Raw genomic sequence first — 22,322 nt, forward strand, 5'->3', positions numbered from 1 at the left:
CAAAGTTCTTTACTTTTTATTTATTCTTCTTCATCTTCTTCTTTCTTTCTCTTTTATTTTCTGCATTTTACTTTGTCTCCGACACATTGCATGTTTTCTTTTCATCTTTAATTTTACTTTCGAAACTACAATTAAGACCTTGAGACACCACAAAAGGAGTCATTTCTGCTCCTTAAATTAAGATTGTGAAACAAAACTCGAAAATTGTTGATTTATTTGTTGTTAACAATGGAACAAAAATTTGAGTAAAACAAATTGGCACGCCCGGTGGGACCTTGTCAATAGACTGTAGTTTGTCAAAAGAAAAATCAAGAGTTTTGAATTTGCATGTGGTTGCGCAGTGATAAGTTCGTGCGTCCAGAGCCAAGGAAATCAGCGTCAATTGACATGTCAAATACTTCTGCAGCATCTTCTACTTCCAGTGATGAGATTAGAGAAAATAAATTCAGAAATTCTCCCGTGATTTCAAACGCAGAGCCTACCTTGCTGTCTGTGAGGCATGATGGCGTTGGCCATACCCTTCCAGGATTAAATGCAACTCACATATACCATAGGATGGCCACCTTATGGTTTGTCACCGGCGTATGTCCCCCCATGATGACACAAGGATTGCCTGTACCTCTCTACTCAACTTTTCAAAATCTTCTTAATCAAAATTCATATGGCATGTCAAGTGTACCTATTTCTGGGGTGTCAGGTTCACACATATCACAATAAAATTTTTTACATGCTATTAACACAGGAAATAACAACGCATATAACTATACTACACCTACTGCTACTAGGGTAGAAAATTCTAGGCCTGTGTTTTCTGACAGGTCAAGAGCAATGCCTGTTAATCAATCTAGTCAAACTGTCGAATCTTTAGCAAACATTAGGCAACAGATAGGTAAAAACTACCCTGAGCTAGTAAACATGTTAACTCATCAAATGGTGAATGTTTTGAGTCTTTTCTTAAAAAACACAAATATTAAAATTGAACAGTTAAATAGGCAAGTTAATAGAATTGCTAGTATAGTAAATTCAGAAGAAAATGACAACTATAGTTTAGGATTCAATGATGTCAACCAAAATGATGAAACAATTTCTAATTATAATGTTTATATGTATAGATATGGTCAAAATGCTGATAATATGTTGGAAAAATTTGGACAAAATAATATTGGGGGGCAAGATGTCAATCAAGTGATTGAACAAATTCTAAAAAGATTGGGATTTAGTGTTAGATGTACAAATCAACCTCAGTTTATGTCTCTTTTCCTAAATTTATCCAACAAACTGAATTACCTGAGGGATGGAAGTTTCCTAAGTCATTAACTACATTTTCTGGGGAAGATGAAGAATCGTCAGTAGAGCACATTGCTCGCTATACTGTCGAAATCAATGAAGTGGCATCAAATGAGTATTTAAAGATAAAATTCTTTCCCTCCTCATTAATAAGAAATGCCTTTATATGATTTTCTAATCTAAAGCCAAATTCAATTCACTCTTGGAGGCAATTAGTAAAAGATTTTTATAAACAATTTTTTCGTAGTGAATTAAGAATTAGTTTAAGTGATTTATTCTCCATCAAATGTAATGTCGAAGAATCAATTGATAAGTATTTGTCTAGATTCAAAAACATGAGAAATAAATGCTGTACTCCAGTTTCAGACTCTGAAATTGTCAAAATTGCCATAAATGGATTAGAATTCGAAATTAGAAAGAAACTTGTAAATCAACACTATCATGACATGACTCAACTTACTGAATATATATGTTAGACAAATTGAACAGTTAAAAATTGAGAAAGAAGCAAAGAATAAAGAGATGATAAAAGAGAGATTGAGTATTCATCAAACATCTCATTAAATAAGCCATATAGAGGATGATCAAAAAGAAATTTCTAAAATATAAGATAAATGAATTATCTGCAAATAAGGGTTTGATTTTAATAAACAAAAAATATGATAAAAAATGATCTCATCTTCTTTGTTTTTTATTGATTTTCATTTATTTTCTCTCATTCTGATCTTTACTTTTTCTTTTCTCTCTTCTTGCTCTGTTTTTCTATCTCTTTTTCTTTTTTATTCATCCTAATAGTCTTTGCCTTCTCTTTTTCATTTTTCTTATCTTTTAAATTTCTATTTCTTTCTTGTCTTTTGGTTAATTTACCTTGTTATGGTTTTATTTAAAAAAAAAAGATGCATCAAGTTTAAAATCAGGGACAAAAATAATCTCTCATTGACATTTGGGTATGTACTTCATAAATACAAAAGCCTAATTGACTTAAAAATTCTGTTGAATTTATTAGCGCTTAGAGTCAAAACTATTAGAATGTTAGTGTGGAGAGTTTATAGGATTAGAAATTTTATCAAATTTAGTTGACACCTAACATATGAAAGAAACGACTTCACGAAGTTAAGTTTCTGTTACTTCTAAAGTTAGAAAAATTGTGTCAATTAAAACAATAAAAGTGTGTGTCAAAAAATTCTTTACTGAAACATTAAAGGTCAAAACAAAGGTCAATTAATACACATTTAATGTGCCAAAATTAGAACAGATATCATTTGACACACCTAAAAATTTCATACAAAAGAATAGACCCCATTGACAGTTCAACAATTAATGTGAAAATTTTATAGACTTGGAAATTCTGTTAAGTCTATTACTAGTAAGCATTTAATCTGTCAAGCAGATGTGTCTAAAATGTCAATTGACTCTCAATATCAAAAATAAGAAAAATGTCAATAAACAACTAAGTTTTCTCACTTTCAATCATTGCATACTTCAAGTGAGAAATCTTGGAGGGTATCTTGTTAGGCAAAAAATTATTATCACTTAGAAAAAAAAATAATTTGTTTTAAGTAAATAAATATAAGATAATATTATTATTAATTTATGAAACCAGATTCAATATATCAGGGAAAGCTTCTAATTCACTAACAAAGAAGCAGTTTTTATTCAAAATTTGAATTAAGCCTGAATTACAGGACGTGCTATATGCAGAAGCAGTTATCAACATGGAGCGTCGAAATAGGGTATATGACGGTCGTCAAGGAAACAAGTGCGGGAACAGTTACGAGTGCAATTTAAAATTTTCGCAAGTGGTGTCCAAAGAGTAACTGTCAACTGACATTAGGCTAGTCTATAAATAGAGCTTTAGGAAAATATTGTAATAAGTTCAGTTCTTCTTGAAAAACACTTAGAGACTCAAAAACGCTCTCAACCTCCCTGGTATCAAAGAATAAAACTGAGAATCTTAAGTAATTCCTTTTAAATCTGAACTCAAACTTGTACTTTATTTTTTATTTTTAATCAAAGTTCTTTACTTTTTATTTATTCTTTTTCATCATCTTTTTTCTTTCTCTTTTATTTTCTGCATTTTATTTTATTTTCGGTACCTTGTATGTTTTTTTTCATCTTTAATTTTACTTTCGAAACTACAATTGAGATTTTAAGACACCCATAAAAAGAATTATTTCCGCTCCTTAAATTAAAATTGTGAAACAAAACTAAAAAATTATTGATTTATTTATTGTTAACAATGGAATAAAAATTTGAGTAAAACAACTCTGTGATCAAAAGCTGAATTGCCGTTAGAGTGGTTCTAATGTATGCCAAGATTTTCTCAAAGGTTCGGGCTTTTGTGTTCAATTTCAAGATCTGCTTTCAGTAATTCTCCGAAAGCAGCTCCTCCTATTAGAGATGCTGCCATAATTACTACTATTATTCGGATCGATAGTAATTAACAATGATAGGGCAAAGCAACAAAAGAAATTTTCCCAATTAATGTTCTTAGTTATTATATTCATAGTGTGGAACTAACCTGATTAGGAAAAATATGGGGGAGCCAAATGGAGTTAGTGTTATTTTTTTTTTTCATCAGCATAAATTTTTGGGATGAGTAGTATCATAACATGGTATTAGAATTCTGAATCTGAAAAGTTAAGAATTTGATTTTTGGTGAACTCCAAAATATTATAGATAATATTCATTTTATAACTCATAACTCATTGTACATATTATACAAATAAACCATTAACTTTTTAGCAAGACTCGTATATCAACACGTCATTGTGTTTGGTGGGAAGTATGATATTCTTGGAGTTAACTTTTCTTCTCCCTAAATTATAAATAAGTTGCCAAATCATTAGAAGTGTATCGTATGAATTGGACTAAAAAGTTTTTTTTGTTTCTTTTTTCTTTTCCATTGATCCTTCATAAAAACAAATATCGAATTAATAGATTTAACATTGCATAACTAACTGCTATTAATTTTATCGATAATACAAGAAAGACCGAAAAAAAAAACTAAAACTCGTTTTATTTATCATTTATTAATTATTATAATAATTTATAAATAAATAATTAATAAATATTAAATAAGATAAATTCTAACTATTTTTAGTTAATTCTTTTTAATATGTATTTTTGTAATTTTATACTATAAATCCAAAGTTTCAACACGAGATATATGTAAATTTGTGTACAGGCATTCTTTTTCTTTATTTGTCTTATATTTAAAAAAAAGTCTAAGAGACCAGTATTTTTATTAAAATTTAATCAATGAAAAAATGAATAATTTTACATTATTAAATTTAATTTCACACTATTAAAAATATTAATAATAATTAATTGAAGTTATAAATTATAAAATCTACTGTCCCTAACACCTCTTTTAATTTTTTTTCTAAGATCAACAACAATTAAATTCTAGACTTTTAAACCATAGATGTTCTTGTATGATAATCAAGGCTGAGGTATAGTCAACGAGGTAGAAATCTTTCCTTTTGAGTCCTAGAGACAAGGTATACATTGGTTATTTGAGAAAGATTAAAAAGAGGTTAGTACCGAAAAAAATACTCTAATTCTCAAGTCAAAAAAATAGTAAAAAGAGAGTAAAAATGACCTTAGTCTCTATTTTTTTTCACGTCCTTACCTTGTTATCTCATACTCTTTACATAGAGTTGTACCTGGGCTTATGAGAATAGGTTTTCATTATCCAAAATTCGATGTATAAAAAGCAGTTTTACAGAGATCTTATATGTAGTGGATGAACGGTTATTTTAACTTGATCTTATAGTTGGTCGAGTTATAATAAACATGACCGACCACTACAAGATTTTTGTTTATTTGTGGAGGTTTTTTTTCTTATTTGTGGAGGTTTATAACCCCCACCAAATGGTTTGTGGGAGTTTCTAAAACCCCCAAAATTTGAGGTGCCACGGGGTCTTTTGTGGGGGTTTTTAAAAACCTCCCTAATCTATTCAGTGGAGTTTTGTATGTATTTAGTGGAGGTTTTATATTAAGCTTTTGTGGCAATTTTAAATCATTTTTGTGGCAGTTTAAGACCCCCACAAATTATTTTTTTAATTTAATATAAATTATTTTGTGAAATTTTCAAACCTCCACAAATCCTGTAATTATTTATTTATTTTTAATTTCAAATCATTCATTAATTTCATATCATTTACATACTCTCAAATTAAAATTTTATTTATTAATATCAAAATTTAAAAACTAAACCTTTTATAATACAATTCCTCAATATAAAACAAAACTCTATATATAAAAAAAATTCGCAATGTCAATAGTTACAAACATAATTGCATATTGTATTGTTTTACATAACTATTACTATTTTTCTTTAAAAAGTAAAATAAAACAATTTCAATATTTCAATATCATCTAATTACATAAAAATCTCAAATATACAATCTCAAATATTTACAACAAGAAGCAGCTTAGTAACACCCAATGTTTTTGCAAGCTGGACAGTTCATGAGTTTGTCCACCTCCCTCATATCCAGTTTCAAATTCTCCCTTTCGAGCAGAAATTACCTGATTATTAAGAGAGTCACAGAAAGGCACATTTAAATAATTAAATATATACCCATCAAGAAGCATCTGATAGAAGATCAAAAAATATACCCGTCAAGAAACCCACATGCACCATGAGAAACACAGAAACAAAGTTACAATCTTTTTGAAATTTAATAAAATGGTTGAATTGGGATTAAGAGACAGAGAGAGAATCCAATTAAACTAGCTGCCAGAAACAATTTGAATTTGAAAACCCATTTGAGATTAATAAAAAAGAGAAACGCTGAAACAGTTATTCAGAAACTCACCTCTCAGAAGCAGAGAATGCAAATAGGAATATCAAATCAAACAAAGAGGAACCTCTGCAATAAACCATGCATTTAAAAATCAAAATTGAGAAGAAAGATAACGACTTTAACACTCAGCTGCGCAAACAATACACACAAGAAAAAAAATATGAAGCATTGAAAGCTTGGAACTTGAAATTCGGGAATTGACTGAATTGCCCTGTTTCAGTAAACAGGGTAAAAAGGAAAAATATCAAAATTGGAACTTGGAAGAAATCAAATCCAAATCCAAATTAAAAAAGGCAGTTCACAATTATAACCAAATATATAAAAAAAACAATGAAATACCGTGCAAGCATACCTCACGGTATGAATGAGATTTGTGCAAACACCAATATGACTCACCGGATTCAGGAAGCTTTGACATATTCAGATAAAATCTCCATAAGCTCAGCTACAACAACAGCTTAATCGACATAAAATACAAAACAAAGATAAAAAAATGAGTTTGAACAATGAGATTTCTTAGTCCTATCACGATGATCATGGAGCTAATGGTGGAATGATATAAAATCTCATTTCTCAATTTATTGCCGTGGCATCCATCTAGTTAGCTATGGCAATTTCTTTTAAGATCAAAGTCATCAAGGAACTAAGTATTCAGAAATTAAGTCATTATGGTACCAAGTTATTCAGATAGTATAAGCTTAAAAGTCATTCTGTTGAAACTTAAAAGTCACTAATTAATCCTTACAATTAATCCTTACAAGTATAAGCTTTAAGGCATCCTCTGATAGTACATTCTCTCAAATTCAAATCACCAAAGAAATCATTAAGCCTGGACAAATTTCACGAGACAATTACAATATACTAAAATTATGTAATAAAATCCCATAATTCAACTCAAATTCATTTGAAACTACAATTACCGATCCAAGGAAGGACACTGTTACACTGGTATTTATTTTAATGGAAATACAGAAATACAATAGAACAGTAAATGATAATAGAGGAATTTCGAGAGTCCTCTTCTCTCCTAGCCTAGGCCTTTCCAAGTCTTTTCCTACCTCTCACCTAATCAGCTCCTCCTTTTATTGCCTTCCCTCAAATTAATTATCATAATTAGCATTCAACTCCAACGATTACGCCTCCTTGATTCTCTCATCTGACTAATCCAATCATCAATTATTGTCACTCAATTATTGTCACTTATGATTACACATTTCTCCTGCCTATTATTCCTCCCTTTTCTTTATTGCTTCTTCTAGAATAATGATAAGGTAGTAAAGGGATTATTTTCTTCCCTTTGCTGCTGAGTCAGCATTCTCTCTCTCTCCAATGTATGTAACAATACCTTCCCCTTGAAGCATCACCTTGTCCTCAAGGTGGACGGAAGGAAAGGCTTCTTGAATTGCAGCTGTATGATGACAGTTGCAGCTCTTCCCGCTCAGGTTCCCCTGCATGGGCCTCTTGGTTCATCCCTATGTCTCCTTCTGCCTCCTCTTCTGCATCTTCTCCTAGAAGTATGATTTGATAGTGCTTCATGGAGAACCTATGATCAGGTCCCCACTTCTCTCCACATCTAAAGCACAACCCTTTCCTCTGTCTCGCACAACCCTTTCCTCTGTCTCTCTGCCCAGTCTTCATTCGAGAGCCGCCGTGTGCCGCGAGTCGTCTGCGAATGAGAAGCGTTGTTGCCTCCGTTCAAACTGGTGGTAAGGCCTGTACGAGGAGTAGGGGTGCCTCTGTTTGTGTTGGATCCAATCTCGCCCCTTGATTCGCTGCTGCCGTCGTGGGTGTTGTACTTCGCCGAACTAGAATTTTTGAAAAATCCAAATCTAGCTCCCACTGAACCAGATCCGCCTGTTCCGTTCCCTTCTGGCAGCCCCTCCACCCTCTTGCCGTTAGGGTCAACCCCGGTCTCCTTCCATGCTTGATTTCTCCATTCAATAGCCATGGCTCTATCCATTAAAGCTAGTAAATTATCGAACTGAGCCACCTCCAATTCTGCTTGAATTTCCTTTTTGAGTCCATTGACAAAGATGCACATGAGAGCCTCTATTCCCAGGTTTCTCTGCGTTCGTGCTGCAGCCTCAAACTCCCGCCTATACTGAGCGACGTCCTCCACCTGTTTCACCTCTAATAACGGAGCCATGGGGTTGAGAGCATCTCTAGGTTGAAAACGTTTCAATAAGTCCTCCTTGAATCGTCTCCATGTCTGAAATGGTGTGTATTCTTCCCACCATTCGAACCAGGTGAGGGCCTCCCCTTCCAAAGCCATTGTTGCAAAATCCAGCCTCTGCGCCGGAACTACTCCGATTACCCTGAAGTAGCGTTCCATTCTCACCAACCAGCCATTCGGATCCTCCCCCGAGAATACCGGTAAGTCAAGCTTTCGAATTGGTTCGAATCGCCTCTGCGCTTCGTCTGCTGCACCGTTCCCTTCTACCCTCTCGTCATCTTGCTCGTTCCTTCCACCATCATTTCCTCCTCCGGTGTTGTTAGTACCAGCACCTCCACCTTGGTGCTGTTGAGGTAGCAACTCCCTCATTTGTCTCAACAGATTTGCTGAGAATGCCTCCAAGGATCGTTGTTGAGCTTCTTGTAACTCCTCAATCCGTTTCTCCACCGCCTCCAACCTTGACTCCATAGCAGCTCGCGTGGACACCATGCACAGAACACCCAGAACCGGTGCTCTGATACCAGTTGTTACACTGGTATTTATTTTAATGGAAATACAGAAATACAATAGAACAATAAATGATAATAGAGGAATTTCGAGAGTCCTCTTCTCTCCTAGCCTAGGCCTTTCCAAGTCTTTTCCTACCTCTCACCTAATCAGCTCCTCCTTTTATTGCCTTCCCTCAAATTAATTATCATAATTAGCATTCAACTCCAACGATTACGCCTCCTTGATTCTCTCATCTGACTAATCCAATCATCAATTATTGTCACTCAATTATTGTCACTTATGATTACACATTTCTCCTGCCTATTATTCCTCCCTTTTCTTTATTGCTTCTTCTAGAATAATGATAAGGTAGTAAAGGGATTATTTTCTTCTCTTTGCTGCTGAGTCAGCATTCTCTCTCTCTCCAAGGTATGTAACAGACACTCGAGGAACTTCATAGTGAATTATCTTCAAATTATAAGAACTACAGCTACGAACCCTGGTTTCCGTCTTTGCCTAGTGGCTTTGAAGGCAGAGATAAGCAAAATCATAAATCACAAGCAAATTCGAAACAATTCATGACAGAAAACAAATGCATGAAAAGTGCAGTAAGATCTCTTACAAACAAGTCAACAAGTCGGCCCCAAGTAGCCGGGACAGAACCACTGAAATTATTGTCAGCAAGAATAAGATATTCAATGATCGTTAAGTTGGCGATGTAGTCAGGTAAAGGGCCTGCAAGATTGTTGTCCTGCAACTCCCTGCATGTAGAAAGAGTATCCCACCAGGTTACTTTTATGTACCAATAAGTCACTAACATTTGATCAAACACTTGGTGAACACTTTATATATGAATAATAACATTTATAGCATACAGGAAAATGTACTTGAGATAAGCTATGGTAATCTGATTCTTGGATTCGTACAATATTAGAATTATCAAATCTCATAAAAAATGTGAATCTATGACAGTAACAACATACAAGCTAACCAAGTATTTCAATTTGGCAATTGAGGGAGAAAGTGTTCCGGAAAATCCTTTTGATGCCAAGTTCCTGCAAGAAGCAACTAATGCATTGTCAAGGGGACCAGCACATGCATGCCAAAGTTCCGAGTCCAGAACTGGCTTTTCTTCTGCAAAAAGACCTCTAACTTCAGTTTTGATAAAAGCAATAGGAGGCTGATGAGTGTGGCAAAAATCATTGAACTCAATAGCTTTCTCAAGACTAATATCTGTGAAAACAACAACCTACAAAATAAAATATATACAAATACTAATATATCAAAATAAACTAGATAGAGATACATTGATGATGGGAAATTCAAACAATAAATACAAATAAAAAACCATACTTCACTTTCAATATGATGTATAGACACTGCGGTCGACGAAAAATGCTTCTATATTTCTAGCAGGCTTCTCCAACAGTTGGAGTGTAAACAACAAGAAGCAGTTCCTCTATGTTATCAATCAGAAGCTTATAAAATAGCCTCTCGTTCCTCTCCTGAAAAATGACATCAGTGCAATGTCACATGTAAAATGGTGAAAAAGAATGATTGTTATAAATAAGAACCTTCTCATTAGTTCTTACAATATTATTACTGAATCTATTCATGAACACACTTTGAATTGATTATTTCAAGCAATTTAGTATCATACTAGTTATAAAAAACCTGCAGATAAATCACAAGTTTCAGTTAGCCGGTTGTACCTATTTTTCATGACAAATACAAGAGGATTTAAGGTAAAGTTATTCATGCTCACATGGATTTTCACTGTAGTCTAAGGTTCAAGCAACATAGCTGTTTCTAAATAAAATCAATTTATCAGGATTTCAAATATATACATTAGTATCAAAGTAAAAGAGTGTCGCGAAATCAAAATTCAAAAATTAGCAAATCAATTTATCAGGATTTCAATTAAGAGAATAAACAATTCATCGAACACTTGGAGTGCTTGAGAATTTGAAACAATGCTATCAATCAATAGATAATAAAACTCATCGAATGTTATATCACATAACAAATCATGCAGAATCTGAGAATTAAAAACAAAGAAAACGAATAAAAAATAAAAAGAGAAGGAGAACCAAAAATTGAACAGAAAGGATAGAATGTCGATGGAGAACACGAGCGTCATCGCCCAAGGAAAGTTAACCGAAGAAGCGGTTTCTCTCGATCTCAGAGGCTTGGGCGTTGCAATTAGATCTGAAAACGCGTTGATGAAGGAAGCGCCTTGGCTCGATCTCAGTAGCTTTATAGCAAAAGCAGAATGGAGATTAACTTTAGCGGCGGCGACGGCGGCAATGGAGACGGCGGTGGAGATCGTGAGCTTAGGGTTTCGGTGACTCTCACCCTTCTCTTCTTTCTCTTCGAGTGTTTCTTGGGTTTTGAAGAAATTTTAATTATGTGGTGATAATTGATAATAGTAGGATTTTATTGTTAGGTATTTGGTGGGAGTTTATCAAAATGCCACATATAAAATAAATTGCAGAGGTTTTTAAAAACTCCCTCTAAAAAATACCCACAAATATATATAAATCTTGTAGTGGACTTAAAGATACGTACAGATCAAAAGGTTATAAAAGTTTTAATATCATAATATGAAATCATTTCTCTCAAAATTTTAAGTTGATAAAAGAAAAATATAAATAATTATATTTTTCTAACATCATTACAGTTTGAATATATTATTATTGTATTTTATGTTGTCATATTTTGTAAATTCCACTTTAATTACATTCTATGCTATGATAGATGAATATATAATTATATATTATCTAAGAAGTATTAGAAAGGTGTTTCTCTTAAAAGTCAGGATGGCTTGACTAATTTAGGTTCAGAAGATGAAAAAAAGAGAACATGGACATGAGATGATGATTTAAAGTATTTGAATCTGAATTACATCAATAAGTTCATAGTTATGGCGCTAACATGACACTTAAACAATAATAAGGTCCTAAGTCATTTCTATTTTTATTATCTTTAAACAAAATTTCAGGATACAAGAAAAAAATACGAAAGAGTCTAAAAAAGAAGTAGAAGATTCGAAGAAATAAATTAATCTCATATGACAGGAATATTTGAGCAAATTGGATGGAAAATTGCCTATATATAATTCAAAGAAACAACAATCTTGTTTCACTTAATGATCGTTCGATGTTAATTTTGGCTAGTTATTTATTTATTTAATTTTGTATTTTTGGTTTTACCTACCCTGTGAAAGGGGATGATTTTGAATCAAGGTCACTTTTGGTTTTAAAAATGGATTTTGATTTTTCTTAACTTACAGGAGATTTTTCTATTTTATCTTATAAATTTAGACGAGTAAAAATATTACGCAGAAAAAGAAAAAATGTAACACCATCATGTGTATCTTGATTTAGCTTTTAAATATAATGAAATATATCTATATTCAATATCGACTACAAACTATTGTAAAATTACCACTATAATCATCACTTGATTACAATCACTAATACACAGACAAAAAGAAAAAGCTAAAACCGATTCTAACGCCAAAACAAACGAAGATTAATAATCCCAAACTTCTAAAACACTAAGATAATCCAAACCTGAGTCAAAAACACCAAAAAAAAAAACTCTAAACCAGAATTCTTTTATTACAAATTTGTAATTCGCAAGAATCTTATTAAAAATAATTTCAATAAAATCATAAGAAATGATCATATTAAACTTATAAAATATAAAAATTAAAAGACTTCATTATATTATTACATTCTGGATCATATAAATTATGATCCTATTTGCTACATTTATTTGAAAATGATTTCATAATAAGTTTTCACTACATTATTTGATCGTAGTTTATTGCCACAGATAGATTTATATAGAAAAGACTCACAAAATAATAATAATAATAAAAAAAATCAACACAACTTACTAATATACTTGCCATTACTAAAACCCTAGTGGAATATAGAAAGGCATCTGATTTTGCATTGCTCCAGTAATTTTTTCGATTGTAAAAGGTAGACTAATTTGCATCTTTCAATACACTCATGTAAGGTTTTTCTCCTAGCTGCAATAATATAAGATGTAGTCCCAGACTGTGTAGGAATTATATGATAAAATTTAGCAATAACAACACAAATAATTACTCCAATCAACAACATTGCTAGTGCTCGTGTCATACCGACAGTTCATATAAACATATTATTTCTCTTTTCTTTTTGGTTGTAATCATAAACTATTTATATACACCGGATTTTATACATGCTTAAATATCTTTTTTAATATTATTATATGCTGTATGAAAAAGATATAAGATATTCTTCTCGTAGTTAGCGTCCCCTTTCCTGTATTAAGAGCTATATAGATTGTCAATATAACCAAAAATAAAATATTCTTATAGTGACAAATGTTCTTTCAGAATAATTTATTGTTTTGATCAAGCTTTATATTGCCTCTTGAGTTGAATTAATTTTTAGAAACAGTCCTTAGATAATATGGTACTTGATTGTGTAAAAACTTATTATATGATATATTGGACATCACATGATGTGAAATGTAAAATATAGGCCGCAAAAATGTGAAGGTAAAAAAAAAATATAGAATTATATATAGGGATGGGGAGAGTCATGTATTGGTAATGCAGACAAAAAGAAAGGGGGATTAAGCATATATTGGAATGATGATTTCTTTATTATCATGGGAGGCATGTAGATGAGAAAAAAAAATCTCTTGTGTAAATATTTTTCTTATAAAAAATGTGACACCTAATATTCAAATTTTTATACTCGAATCATAAGTTAATGATATTACGGTGGTACGATTCTCAAGTGAATTTTTAATATATAAATATATATAATTTCGAAAGGAGTATTAATCGAGAAGTCTAAAAATGGAGTAAAATAAAATCGCAAAGACGTATCATTCGTGTCTCGACAACTAAAAGATAAAGCGTGAAGTCGAAAGCGATATAAGGATAAAGGCATAAAGGAGAATAAGAGAAGGACAATATATAGATATATAACATAAGTAAATAGCCACTAGTCGCGACCCGCGAAGTTTAGGTCGGTTAGGGTACAGTATAACAGTAGTTGACAACAGAAACTCCTAATCTCTCCCAAGAGAAACATAGGAGCCTCTATAGGCAAATTCAAAAGAGTTCAATACATAATATAAGTTCTTCAAAATAAAGGTGGAGAGATTCTAAGCAAAATATAAAGTGAAGAATGTAAAGATCTTCGCCATCTCTCAGATGAACCACAGCTCACTTCTGAGCACCTGGACCTGTATCTGAAAAACAAGAGATATATACAGAATGAGAACTCCCGATCTATGGGTTCCCAGTAGGGTAAAAGTGTCAAATAAATACAATGTACTGCAATAAAAACTCACTAAGCATCCTAAACTTCCTTTCACCAAATATTCACCCTATGTTCTCGCTAATCCATAACCAGGCAACTGTCATAAGGGAATGCTAAATCTAATTCATCTTCCTCATGCTTCCCAACTTTCTAACTCTCCAACGAATCAAAATTGGAATCATAAACAAAACCATCACCAGTTGTTCTGTCTCAACAATTCTATATCAATACATCATATCCTCACTTGGAGCAAGTGAAATCACTTCACTGCGTCTACCTAGGGAGCTCAAATTATCTCATTCAATAGTCATCGTCGTTATTTAATTACATAATCAACTCATCTCATTAAGCACAGCCCTCAGCGTCCACCGACACCAGCATGAGGAACCTCTCAGTTGTACAAACACAAGCAATACAGACAAGTAATACACAATGAACAAGTAGCACATAATCAGGTAACATATCATATATGAAATAGCAATCCAAAACAAATAGGCAAATCCAAATAATTCAAACATATGCAAATGATGTTTGCATGCCCTACGGCTGATGATATCATCTATCGGTTATATAGCCAACCCGACACGTCCTGGTAGCTAACCATGGATAGAAACACCCATCTCGGAGCAAGTAGGTTCGAGCTACAACCCCCTTTCTACTACCCGCTCAACCCAGAGCCAGTGGAATAACCACTACTGCGGCTACTACCCAGGTGGGTGTTTAAAAGCTCAACCTGGAGCGAGTGGAATCACAACTACTGCCGCTACTACCCAGGCGTCACAATCTCTGACCTGGAGCAAGTGGGATGAACCACAACCCTTGCTACTACCCAAGATCTCAAAACATACATTCATTTAGTTTAGAATTGATCATCATTATTATCAAATCTCAAACATTAACCTGGAGCAAGCAGGATGAGCCACCACCCTTGTTACTACCCAGGTATCACAAATACACATTTATTCAAAATTCCGTAATTAAACTCATTTGTCATAATCCTCCTTTCACATCTCATACCCGGAGCAAGTGGACAACGCCACTGTCTACTATCCGGGGTCACACGTTACATTCAACATTTTTCATCATTATTCATTTACCATATCCATTCATTAATCATTGGTATGTAAAATTGTGATCACACTTTTTACAACTCCGCATAGCTGACCAGCAAGTGCACTGGGTCGTCCAAGTAATACCTTACGTGAGTAAGGGTCGATCCCACAGAGATTGTCGGCTTGAAGCAAGCTATGGTCATCTTGTAAATCTCATTCAAACGAATTCAAATGGTTATGAGGTGTTGATAATTAAAATATAAATAAAACAAAAATAAAATACAGTTACTTATGTAGTTCCTTGGTGGGAATTTCAGATAAGCGTTTGGAGATGCTTTGTTGCCTCTAAACCTCTGCTTTCCTATTGTCCTCATCCAATCATGCGTACTTCCTTCCATGGCAAGCTGTATGTTGGTGGATCACCGTTGTCAATGGCTACCATCCATCCTCTTAGTGAAAATATATCCTCTACGGTTTCCCGCATGGCTAATCAGCTGTCGGTTCTTGATCGTGTCGGAATAGAATACATTTATTCTTTTGCACACTGTCACTGCGCCCAACAGTTATGAGTTTGAAGCTTGTCACAGTCATCCCATCCCAAATCCTACTCGGAATACCACAGACAAGATTTAGACTTTTCGGATCTCAAGAATGCTGCCAATTGATTATAGCTTATACCACGAAGGTTCTAAAGTCATGGATTCGAATGCTTTGTTGTCAGGAGAGGTGATTCAGATCCGTGGGTCAGAGACCAAAGAGAGTATACTCCAACTGTCATCCAATGACTACGTTGAACATCATGTAGATCGCTTTGTGGTTGTCAGGCACACGGATATTGGCTAAGCGAGTAACGAAGATTGGGTGATTGTCACGGGTCACCCCTTCATTCTGACTTAACTGAATTAAGTACAAGAGTATATCTTGGAGGAGAAGTAGGCGTGAATTGAATAGAAAAATAATAATACTTGCATTAATACTCGAGGAACAGCAGAGCTCCTCATCTTAATCTGTGAGGTGTAGAAACTCCACCGTTGAAAAATACATAAGAACAAGGTCTAGGAATGGCCGAATGGCCAGCCTCCCCAAATAGCATAATACATTCGAAATAGGGTTCAAGGACCTGATCAAAGGATCGAAAAGTGGTCCAAAGATGTGAATACAATAGTACACAGTGCTATTTATACTAAACTAGTAAACTAGGTTTACATAAAATGAGTAGATAGTGTAGAAATCCACTTTCAGGGCCCACTTGGTGTGTGTTTGGGCTGAGCATTGAAGCTTTCATGTGCATAGACTCTTCTTAGAGTTTAAACGCCAGTTTTGATGCCAGTTTAGGCGTTTAACTCCAGCTTTGGTGCCAGTTCTGGCATTTTACGCCAGAAAAGGGTCTCTGGTGGGCGTTTGGACGCCAATTTGGGCCATCAAATCTCGGACAAAGTATGGACTATTATACATTGCTGGAAAGCCCAAGATGTCTACTTTCCAACACAGTCGAGAGCGCGCCAATTGAGTTTCTGTAGCTCTAGAAAATCCACTTCGAGTGCAGGGAGGTCAGAATCCAACAGCATCTGCAGTCCTTTCTCAGCCTCTGAATCAGATTTTTGCTCAGGTCCCTCAATTTCAGCCAGAAAATATCTGAAATCACAAAAAAACACAAAAACTCATAGTAAAGTCCAGAAATATGATTTTTGCATAAAAACTAATAAAAATATACTAAAAAGTAACTAAAACATACTAGAAACTACCTAAAAACAATGCCAAAAAGCGTATAAATTATCCGCTCATCACAACACCAAACTTAAATTGTTGCTTGTCCCCAAGCAACTGAAAACAAAATAGGATAAAAAGAAGAGAATATACAATAAATTCCAAAACATCAATGAAGCTTAGTTCTAATTAGATGAGCGGGGCTAGTAGCTTTTTGCTTCTGAACAGTTTTGGCATCTCACTTTATCCTTTGAAGTTCAGAATGATTGGCATCTATAGGAACTCAGAATCCAGATAGTGTTATTGATTCTCCTAGTTCAGTATGATGATTCTTGAACACAGTTACTTTATGAGTCTTGGCCGTGACCCTAAGCATCTTGTTTTCCAGTATTACCACCAGATACATAAATGCCATAGACACATGACTGGGTGAACCTTTTCAGATTGTGACTCAGCTTTGCTAGAGTCCCCAGTTAGAGGTGTCCAGAGTTCTTAAGCACACTTTTTTGCTTTGGATCACAACTTTAACCACTCACTCTCAAGCTTTTCACTTGGACCTTCATGACACAAGCACATGGTTAGTGACAGCTTGATTTAGTCGCTTAGGCTAGGGTTTTATTCCTTTGGGCCCTCCTATCCATTAATGCTCAAAGCCTTGGATCCTCTTTACCCTTGCCTTTTGGATTAAAGGGCTACTGGCTTTTTCTGCTTGCCTTTTCTTTTTTCTTTCTTTATTTCTTTATTTTTTTTGCCATATTTTTTTCGCAAGCTTTTTTCTTTTCACTGCTTTTTCTTGCTTCAAGAATCAATTTTATGATTTTTCAGATTATCAATAACATTTTTCTTTGTTCATCATTCTTTCAAGAGCCAACAATTTTAACATTCATAAACTTTACTATAAAAAATATGCACTGTTCAAGCATTCATTCAGAAAACAAAAAGTATTGCCACCACATCAAAATAATTAAACTAATTTCAAGATAGAATTCAAAATTCATGTACTTCTTAATCTTTTGCAAATAGGAACATTTTTCATTTAAGAAAGGTGAAGGATTTATGGGACATTCATAGCTTCAAGGCATAGACACTAGACACTAATGATCATGTAATGAAGACACAAACATAGACAAACATAAAGCATAAAAATAAAAAAAAATCAATAACAAGGAAATTAAAGAACGGGTCCACCTTAGTGATGGCGGCTAGTTCTTCCTCTTGAAGATCCTATGGAGTGCTTAAGCTCCTCAATGTTTCTTCCTTACCTTTGTTGCTCCTCCCTCATGGCTCTTTGGTCCTCTCTCATTTCATGGAGGATAATGGAGTGCTCTTGGTGCTCCACCCTTAGTTGCTCCATATTGGAACTCAAATCCCCTAAAGAGGTGTTGAGTTGCTCCCAATAGTTGTGTGGAGGAAAATGCATCCCTTGAGGCATCTCAGGGATTTCTTGATGAGGGACTTCCTCATGCACTTATTGAGGTTCATGAATGAGCTCTCTTATTTGCTCCATCATTATTTTAGTGATGGGTTTGTCCTCTTCAATGAGGATGTCTTCCTCTATGATAATTTTGACTAAATTGCATAGGTGACTGATGAGATAGGGGAAGGCTAACCTTGCCAAAGTGGAAGGATTGTCAGCCACCTTGTATAGTTCTAGAGGTATGATCTTATGAACTTCCACTTCCTCTCCAATCATGATACTATGGATCATGATAGCCCGATCCATAGTTACTTCGGATCGGTTGCTAGTAGGAATGATAGAGCGTTGGATGAACTCCAACCATCCTCTAGCCACAGGCTTAAGGTCCGGCTTTCTTAGTTGAACCGGCTTGCCTTTAGAATCTCTCTTCCATTGAGCTCCTTCCACACATATGTCCTTGAGGACTTGGTCCAACCTTTGATCAAATTTGACTCTTCTAGTGAAAGGATGAGAATCTCCTCTCATGATTGGCAAGTTGAATGCCAATCTCACATTTTCCGAATTGAAATCTAAGTATTTCCCCCGAACCATTGTGAGCCAATTCTTCGGGTCCGGGTTCATACTTTGGTCATGGTTCTTAGTGATCCATGCATTAGCATAGAATTCTTGAACCATTAAGATTTCGACTTGTTGAATGGGATTGGTGAGAGCTTCCCATCTTATTCTCCTAATCTCATGTCGAATCTCCGGATATTCGCTCCTTTTGAGCTCGAAGGGGACCTTGGGGATCACCTTTTTCTTGGTCACAACTTCATAGAAGTGGTCTTGATGGGTTTTTGAGATGAATCTTTCCATCTCCCATGACTCGGAGGTGGAAGCCATTGTCTTTCCTTTCCTCTTCCTTGAGGTTTCTCTGGCCTTAGGTGCCATTAATGGTTTTGGAAAATTAAAAAGTAAGGCTTTTTCCCACACCAAACTTAAGAGGTTTGCTCGTCCTCGAGCAAAAGAAGAAAGAAGAGAGTAGAAGAAGAAGAAAAGTGGGAGATGGAGGCGTGAGAAGGTTTTGGCCAAGGGGGAAAAAGTGTTTGTGATGTGTGAAAGTGGAGGAGTAAGTGGGGGTATTTATAGGGTAAGGGGAGGGGTGGGTTCGTGTGAATGGTGAGGGAAATGGTTTGAATTTGAATGGTGAGGTAGGTGTGGTTTTATGATGGGTTTTTGGGAATTAGGGAATGGATGTGAGTGGTGTTTTGGGTAGAGTGTTATAGAGAGGTGTGAAGAGGAGAGAGAGTGAGGTGGGGTAGGTGGGGATCCTGTGGGGTCCACAGATCCTGAGGTGTCAAGGATTTCTCATCCCTGCACCTTTCTGGAGTTCAAACGCCCTTTGTGTGGCATTTCTGGCGTTTAAATGCCAGTCTACTGTCCTTTTCTGGCGTTTAAACGCCAGACTGTTGTCCTTTTCTGGCGTTTAAACGCCAGTCTGTTGTCCTTTTCTGGCATTTAATGCCCAGAATGGTGCCAGGCTAGGCATTTAAACGCCCATTTTTCTTCCTTTACTGGCGTTTAAACGCCAGTTTGCCTGCCAGTTCTGGCGTTTAACGCCCAGAATGGTGCCAGGCTGGGCGTTAAACTCCCATTTTGGTATCCTTACTGGCGTTTAAACGCCAGTAAGTTCGTCCTCCAGGATGTGCTATTTTTGATGCTGTTTTTGATTTTGCTTTAATTTTTGCAGTTGTTTTTGTGACTCCACATGATCATCATCCTAAAGAAAACATAAAATAACAATGGAAAACAAAATAAAAGAGTAATTAATATAGATAAATAAAATTGGGTTGCCTCCCAATAAGTGCTTCTTTAATGTCAATAGCTTGACAGGAAGCTCTTACAGAGCTTCACAGATGCTCAGAGCATGATTGTGGCCTCCTAACACCAAACTTAGAGTTTGGATGTGGGGGCTTTGCTTGACTCTGCATGGAGAGAATTGGATGAAGCTTTTCATGCTTCTTCTCCATGTTTATAGAGAAAAATCCTTAAGCCTTAATCACAAGGTAGTCCTCATTCACTTGAAGGACTAACTCTCCTCTGTCTACATCAATCACAGCTTTTGCTGTGGCTAGGAAGGGTCTTCCAAGGATGATGGATTCATCCTCATTCTTCCCAGTGTCTAGGATTATGAAGTCAGCAGGGATGTAAAATCCTTCAACCTTTACCAAGATGTCCTCTGCAAGTCCATAAGCCTATTTCTTTGATTTGTCTGCCATCTCTAGTGAGATTTTTGCAGCTTGTACCTCAAAGATTCCTAGATTTTCCATTACAGAGAGTGGCATGAGGTTTACACTTGACCCTAGGTCACACAGAGCCTTCTCAAAGGTCATGGTGCCTATGTTGCAAGGTATTAAGAACCTTCCGGGATCCACTTTCTTCTGAGGTAACTGCAGTTGAACCAATGCATGTAGTTCACTGATGAGCAATGGAGGTTCATCCTCCCAAGTCTCATTACTAAATAATTTGGCATTCAGCTTCATGATTACTCCTAGATATTGAGCAACTTGCTCTTCAGTAATAATTTCATCTTCTTCAGAGAAAGAATACTTATCAGAGCTCATGAATGGTAATAGGAAGTTCAGTAGAATCTCTATGGTCTCTAGATGAGCCTCAAACTCCTTTGGTTCCTCAATAGGAACTCCTTGTTGGCCAGTGGACGTCCCATGAGGTCTTCCTCACTAGGAATCACTGCCTTTCCCTCCTCTACAAGTTCAGCCATGTTGGATGTGTAGATGTCCTTGCACTCTCTTTTTGGATTTTCTTCTGTATTGCTTGGGAGAGTACTAGGAGGAGTTTCAGTAACTCTTTTACTCAGCTGATCCACTTGTGCCTCCAAATTTGTGATGGAGGACTGTGCCTCAGTCATGAAACTAAGAGTGGCCTTAGATAGATCAGAGACTATGTTTGCTAAGTCAGAGAGGCTCTGCTCAGAATTTTCTATCTGTTGCTGAGAAGATGATGGAAAAGGTTTACTATTGCCAAACCTATTTCTCCCACCATTATTGTTATTGAAGCCTTGTTGAGGCTTCTGTTGATCTTTCCATGAGAAATTTGGATGATTTCTCCATGAAGGATTATAGGTGTTTTCATAGGATTCTCCCATGTAATTCACCTCTTCCATTGTAGGATTCTTAGGGTCATAAGCTTCTCTTTTGGAGGAGGTGTCTTTAGGACTGCCGGATGCAGCTTGCAATTCAGTCAGATTCTGAGAAATCAGATTGACTTACTGAGTCAATTTTTTGTTCTGAGCCAATATGGCATTCAGGGTATCAATCTCAAGAACTCCTTTCTTCTGAGTTACCCCATTATTCATAGGATTCCTGTCAGAAGTGTACATGAACTGGTTATTTACAACCATCTCAATGAGTTCCTGGGCTTCTGCAGGGGTTTTCAAATGAAGAGATCCACCAGCAGAATGGTCCAATGACATCTTGGAAATTTCAGACAGACCATCATAGAATATACATATGATGCTCCATTCTGGAAACATGTCAGAAGGACATCTTTTGGTTAATTACTTGTATCTTTCCCAAGCTTCATAGAGGGATTCACCTTTCTTCTGTCTGAAGGTTTGGACGTCCACTCTGAGCTTACTCATCTTTTGAGGTGGAAAGAATTTGGTCAAGAAATCGTTGACCAGCTTGTCCTAAGAGTTCAGACTTTCTCTAGGTTGTAAGTCTAACCATGTCCTAGCTCTGTCTCTTACAGCAAAGGGGAAAAGCATAAGTCTGTAGACCTCGGGATCAACCCCATTAGTCTTAATAGTATTACAGATCTGCAAGAATTCATATAAGAACTGATGAGGATCTTCTGATGGAAGTCCATAAAACTTGCAGTTCTGCTGCATTAGAGAAACTAATTGAGGCTTAAGCTCAAAGTTGTTTGCTCCAATGGCAGGAATTGAGATGCTTCTTCCATAGAAGTTGGAAGTTGGTGCAGCATAGTCACCAAGCATCTTTCTTGCATCTCTAGCATTGTTGTTGGGTTTGGCTGCCATGTCTACTTCTT

The 22,322-nt window shown here is 35.4% G+C and overlaps 1 protein-coding gene and 1 non-coding gene across 5 annotated transcripts; one reads left to right on the forward strand and one right to left on the reverse strand.

Annotated features, from left to right (window-relative positions):
- Window positions 1-5,532: 5,532 nt before the first annotated feature.
- LOC112751722 (uncharacterized) lies at window positions 5,533-10,028 on the reverse strand. Of its 4 annotated transcripts, none has more exons than XM_072220583.1 (4): window positions 9,747-10,028; window positions 6,498-9,524; window positions 6,114-6,167; window positions 5,533-5,823 (listed from the first exon to the last, which is right to left on the reverse strand). In XM_072220583.1, the coding sequence occupies exon 2, from the start codon at window positions 8,761-8,763 to the stop codon at window positions 7,675-7,677; it is 1,089 nt and encodes a 362-aa protein (XP_072076684.1). In that variant the 5' UTR covers window positions 8,764-9,524; window positions 9,747-10,028; the 3' UTR covers window positions 5,533-5,823; window positions 6,114-6,167; window positions 6,498-7,674. The 4 variants fall into 4 exon arrangements, with proteins under 4 accessions (XP_072076684.1, XP_025656734.1, XP_029148749.1 ...); XM_025800949.3 differs by having other exon boundaries at window positions 5,659-5,823; window positions 6,114-9,286; window positions 9,386-9,524; XM_029292916.2 differs by having other exon boundaries at window positions 5,659-5,823; window positions 6,114-9,524; window positions 9,755-10,028.
- Window positions 10,029-21,802: 11,774 nt separating this feature from the next.
- Window positions 21,803-21,906, forward strand: LOC112765586 (small nucleolar RNA R71). The gene has a single exon (XR_003183837.1). It is a non-coding gene; the product is annotated as a small nucleolar RNA R71 (small nucleolar RNA).
- The last annotated feature ends 416 nt before the right edge of the window (window positions 21,907-22,322 follow it).

This window comes from Arachis hypogaea, chromosome 2 (assembly GCF_003086295.3).
Source record: "Arachis hypogaea cultivar Tifrunner chromosome 2, arahy.Tifrunner.gnm2.J5K5, whole genome shotgun sequence".
In the NCBI taxonomy this organism is placed as follows: domain Eukaryota; kingdom Viridiplantae; phylum Streptophyta; class Magnoliopsida; order Fabales; family Fabaceae; genus Arachis; species Arachis hypogaea.

What these genes read in the sequence shown, in the direction of transcription:
- LOC112751722 (XM_072220583.1), bottom strand. Translation starts at nt 8,763, where the DNA reads ATGGTGTCCACGCGAGCTGCTATGGAGTCAAGGTTGGAGGCGGTGGAG.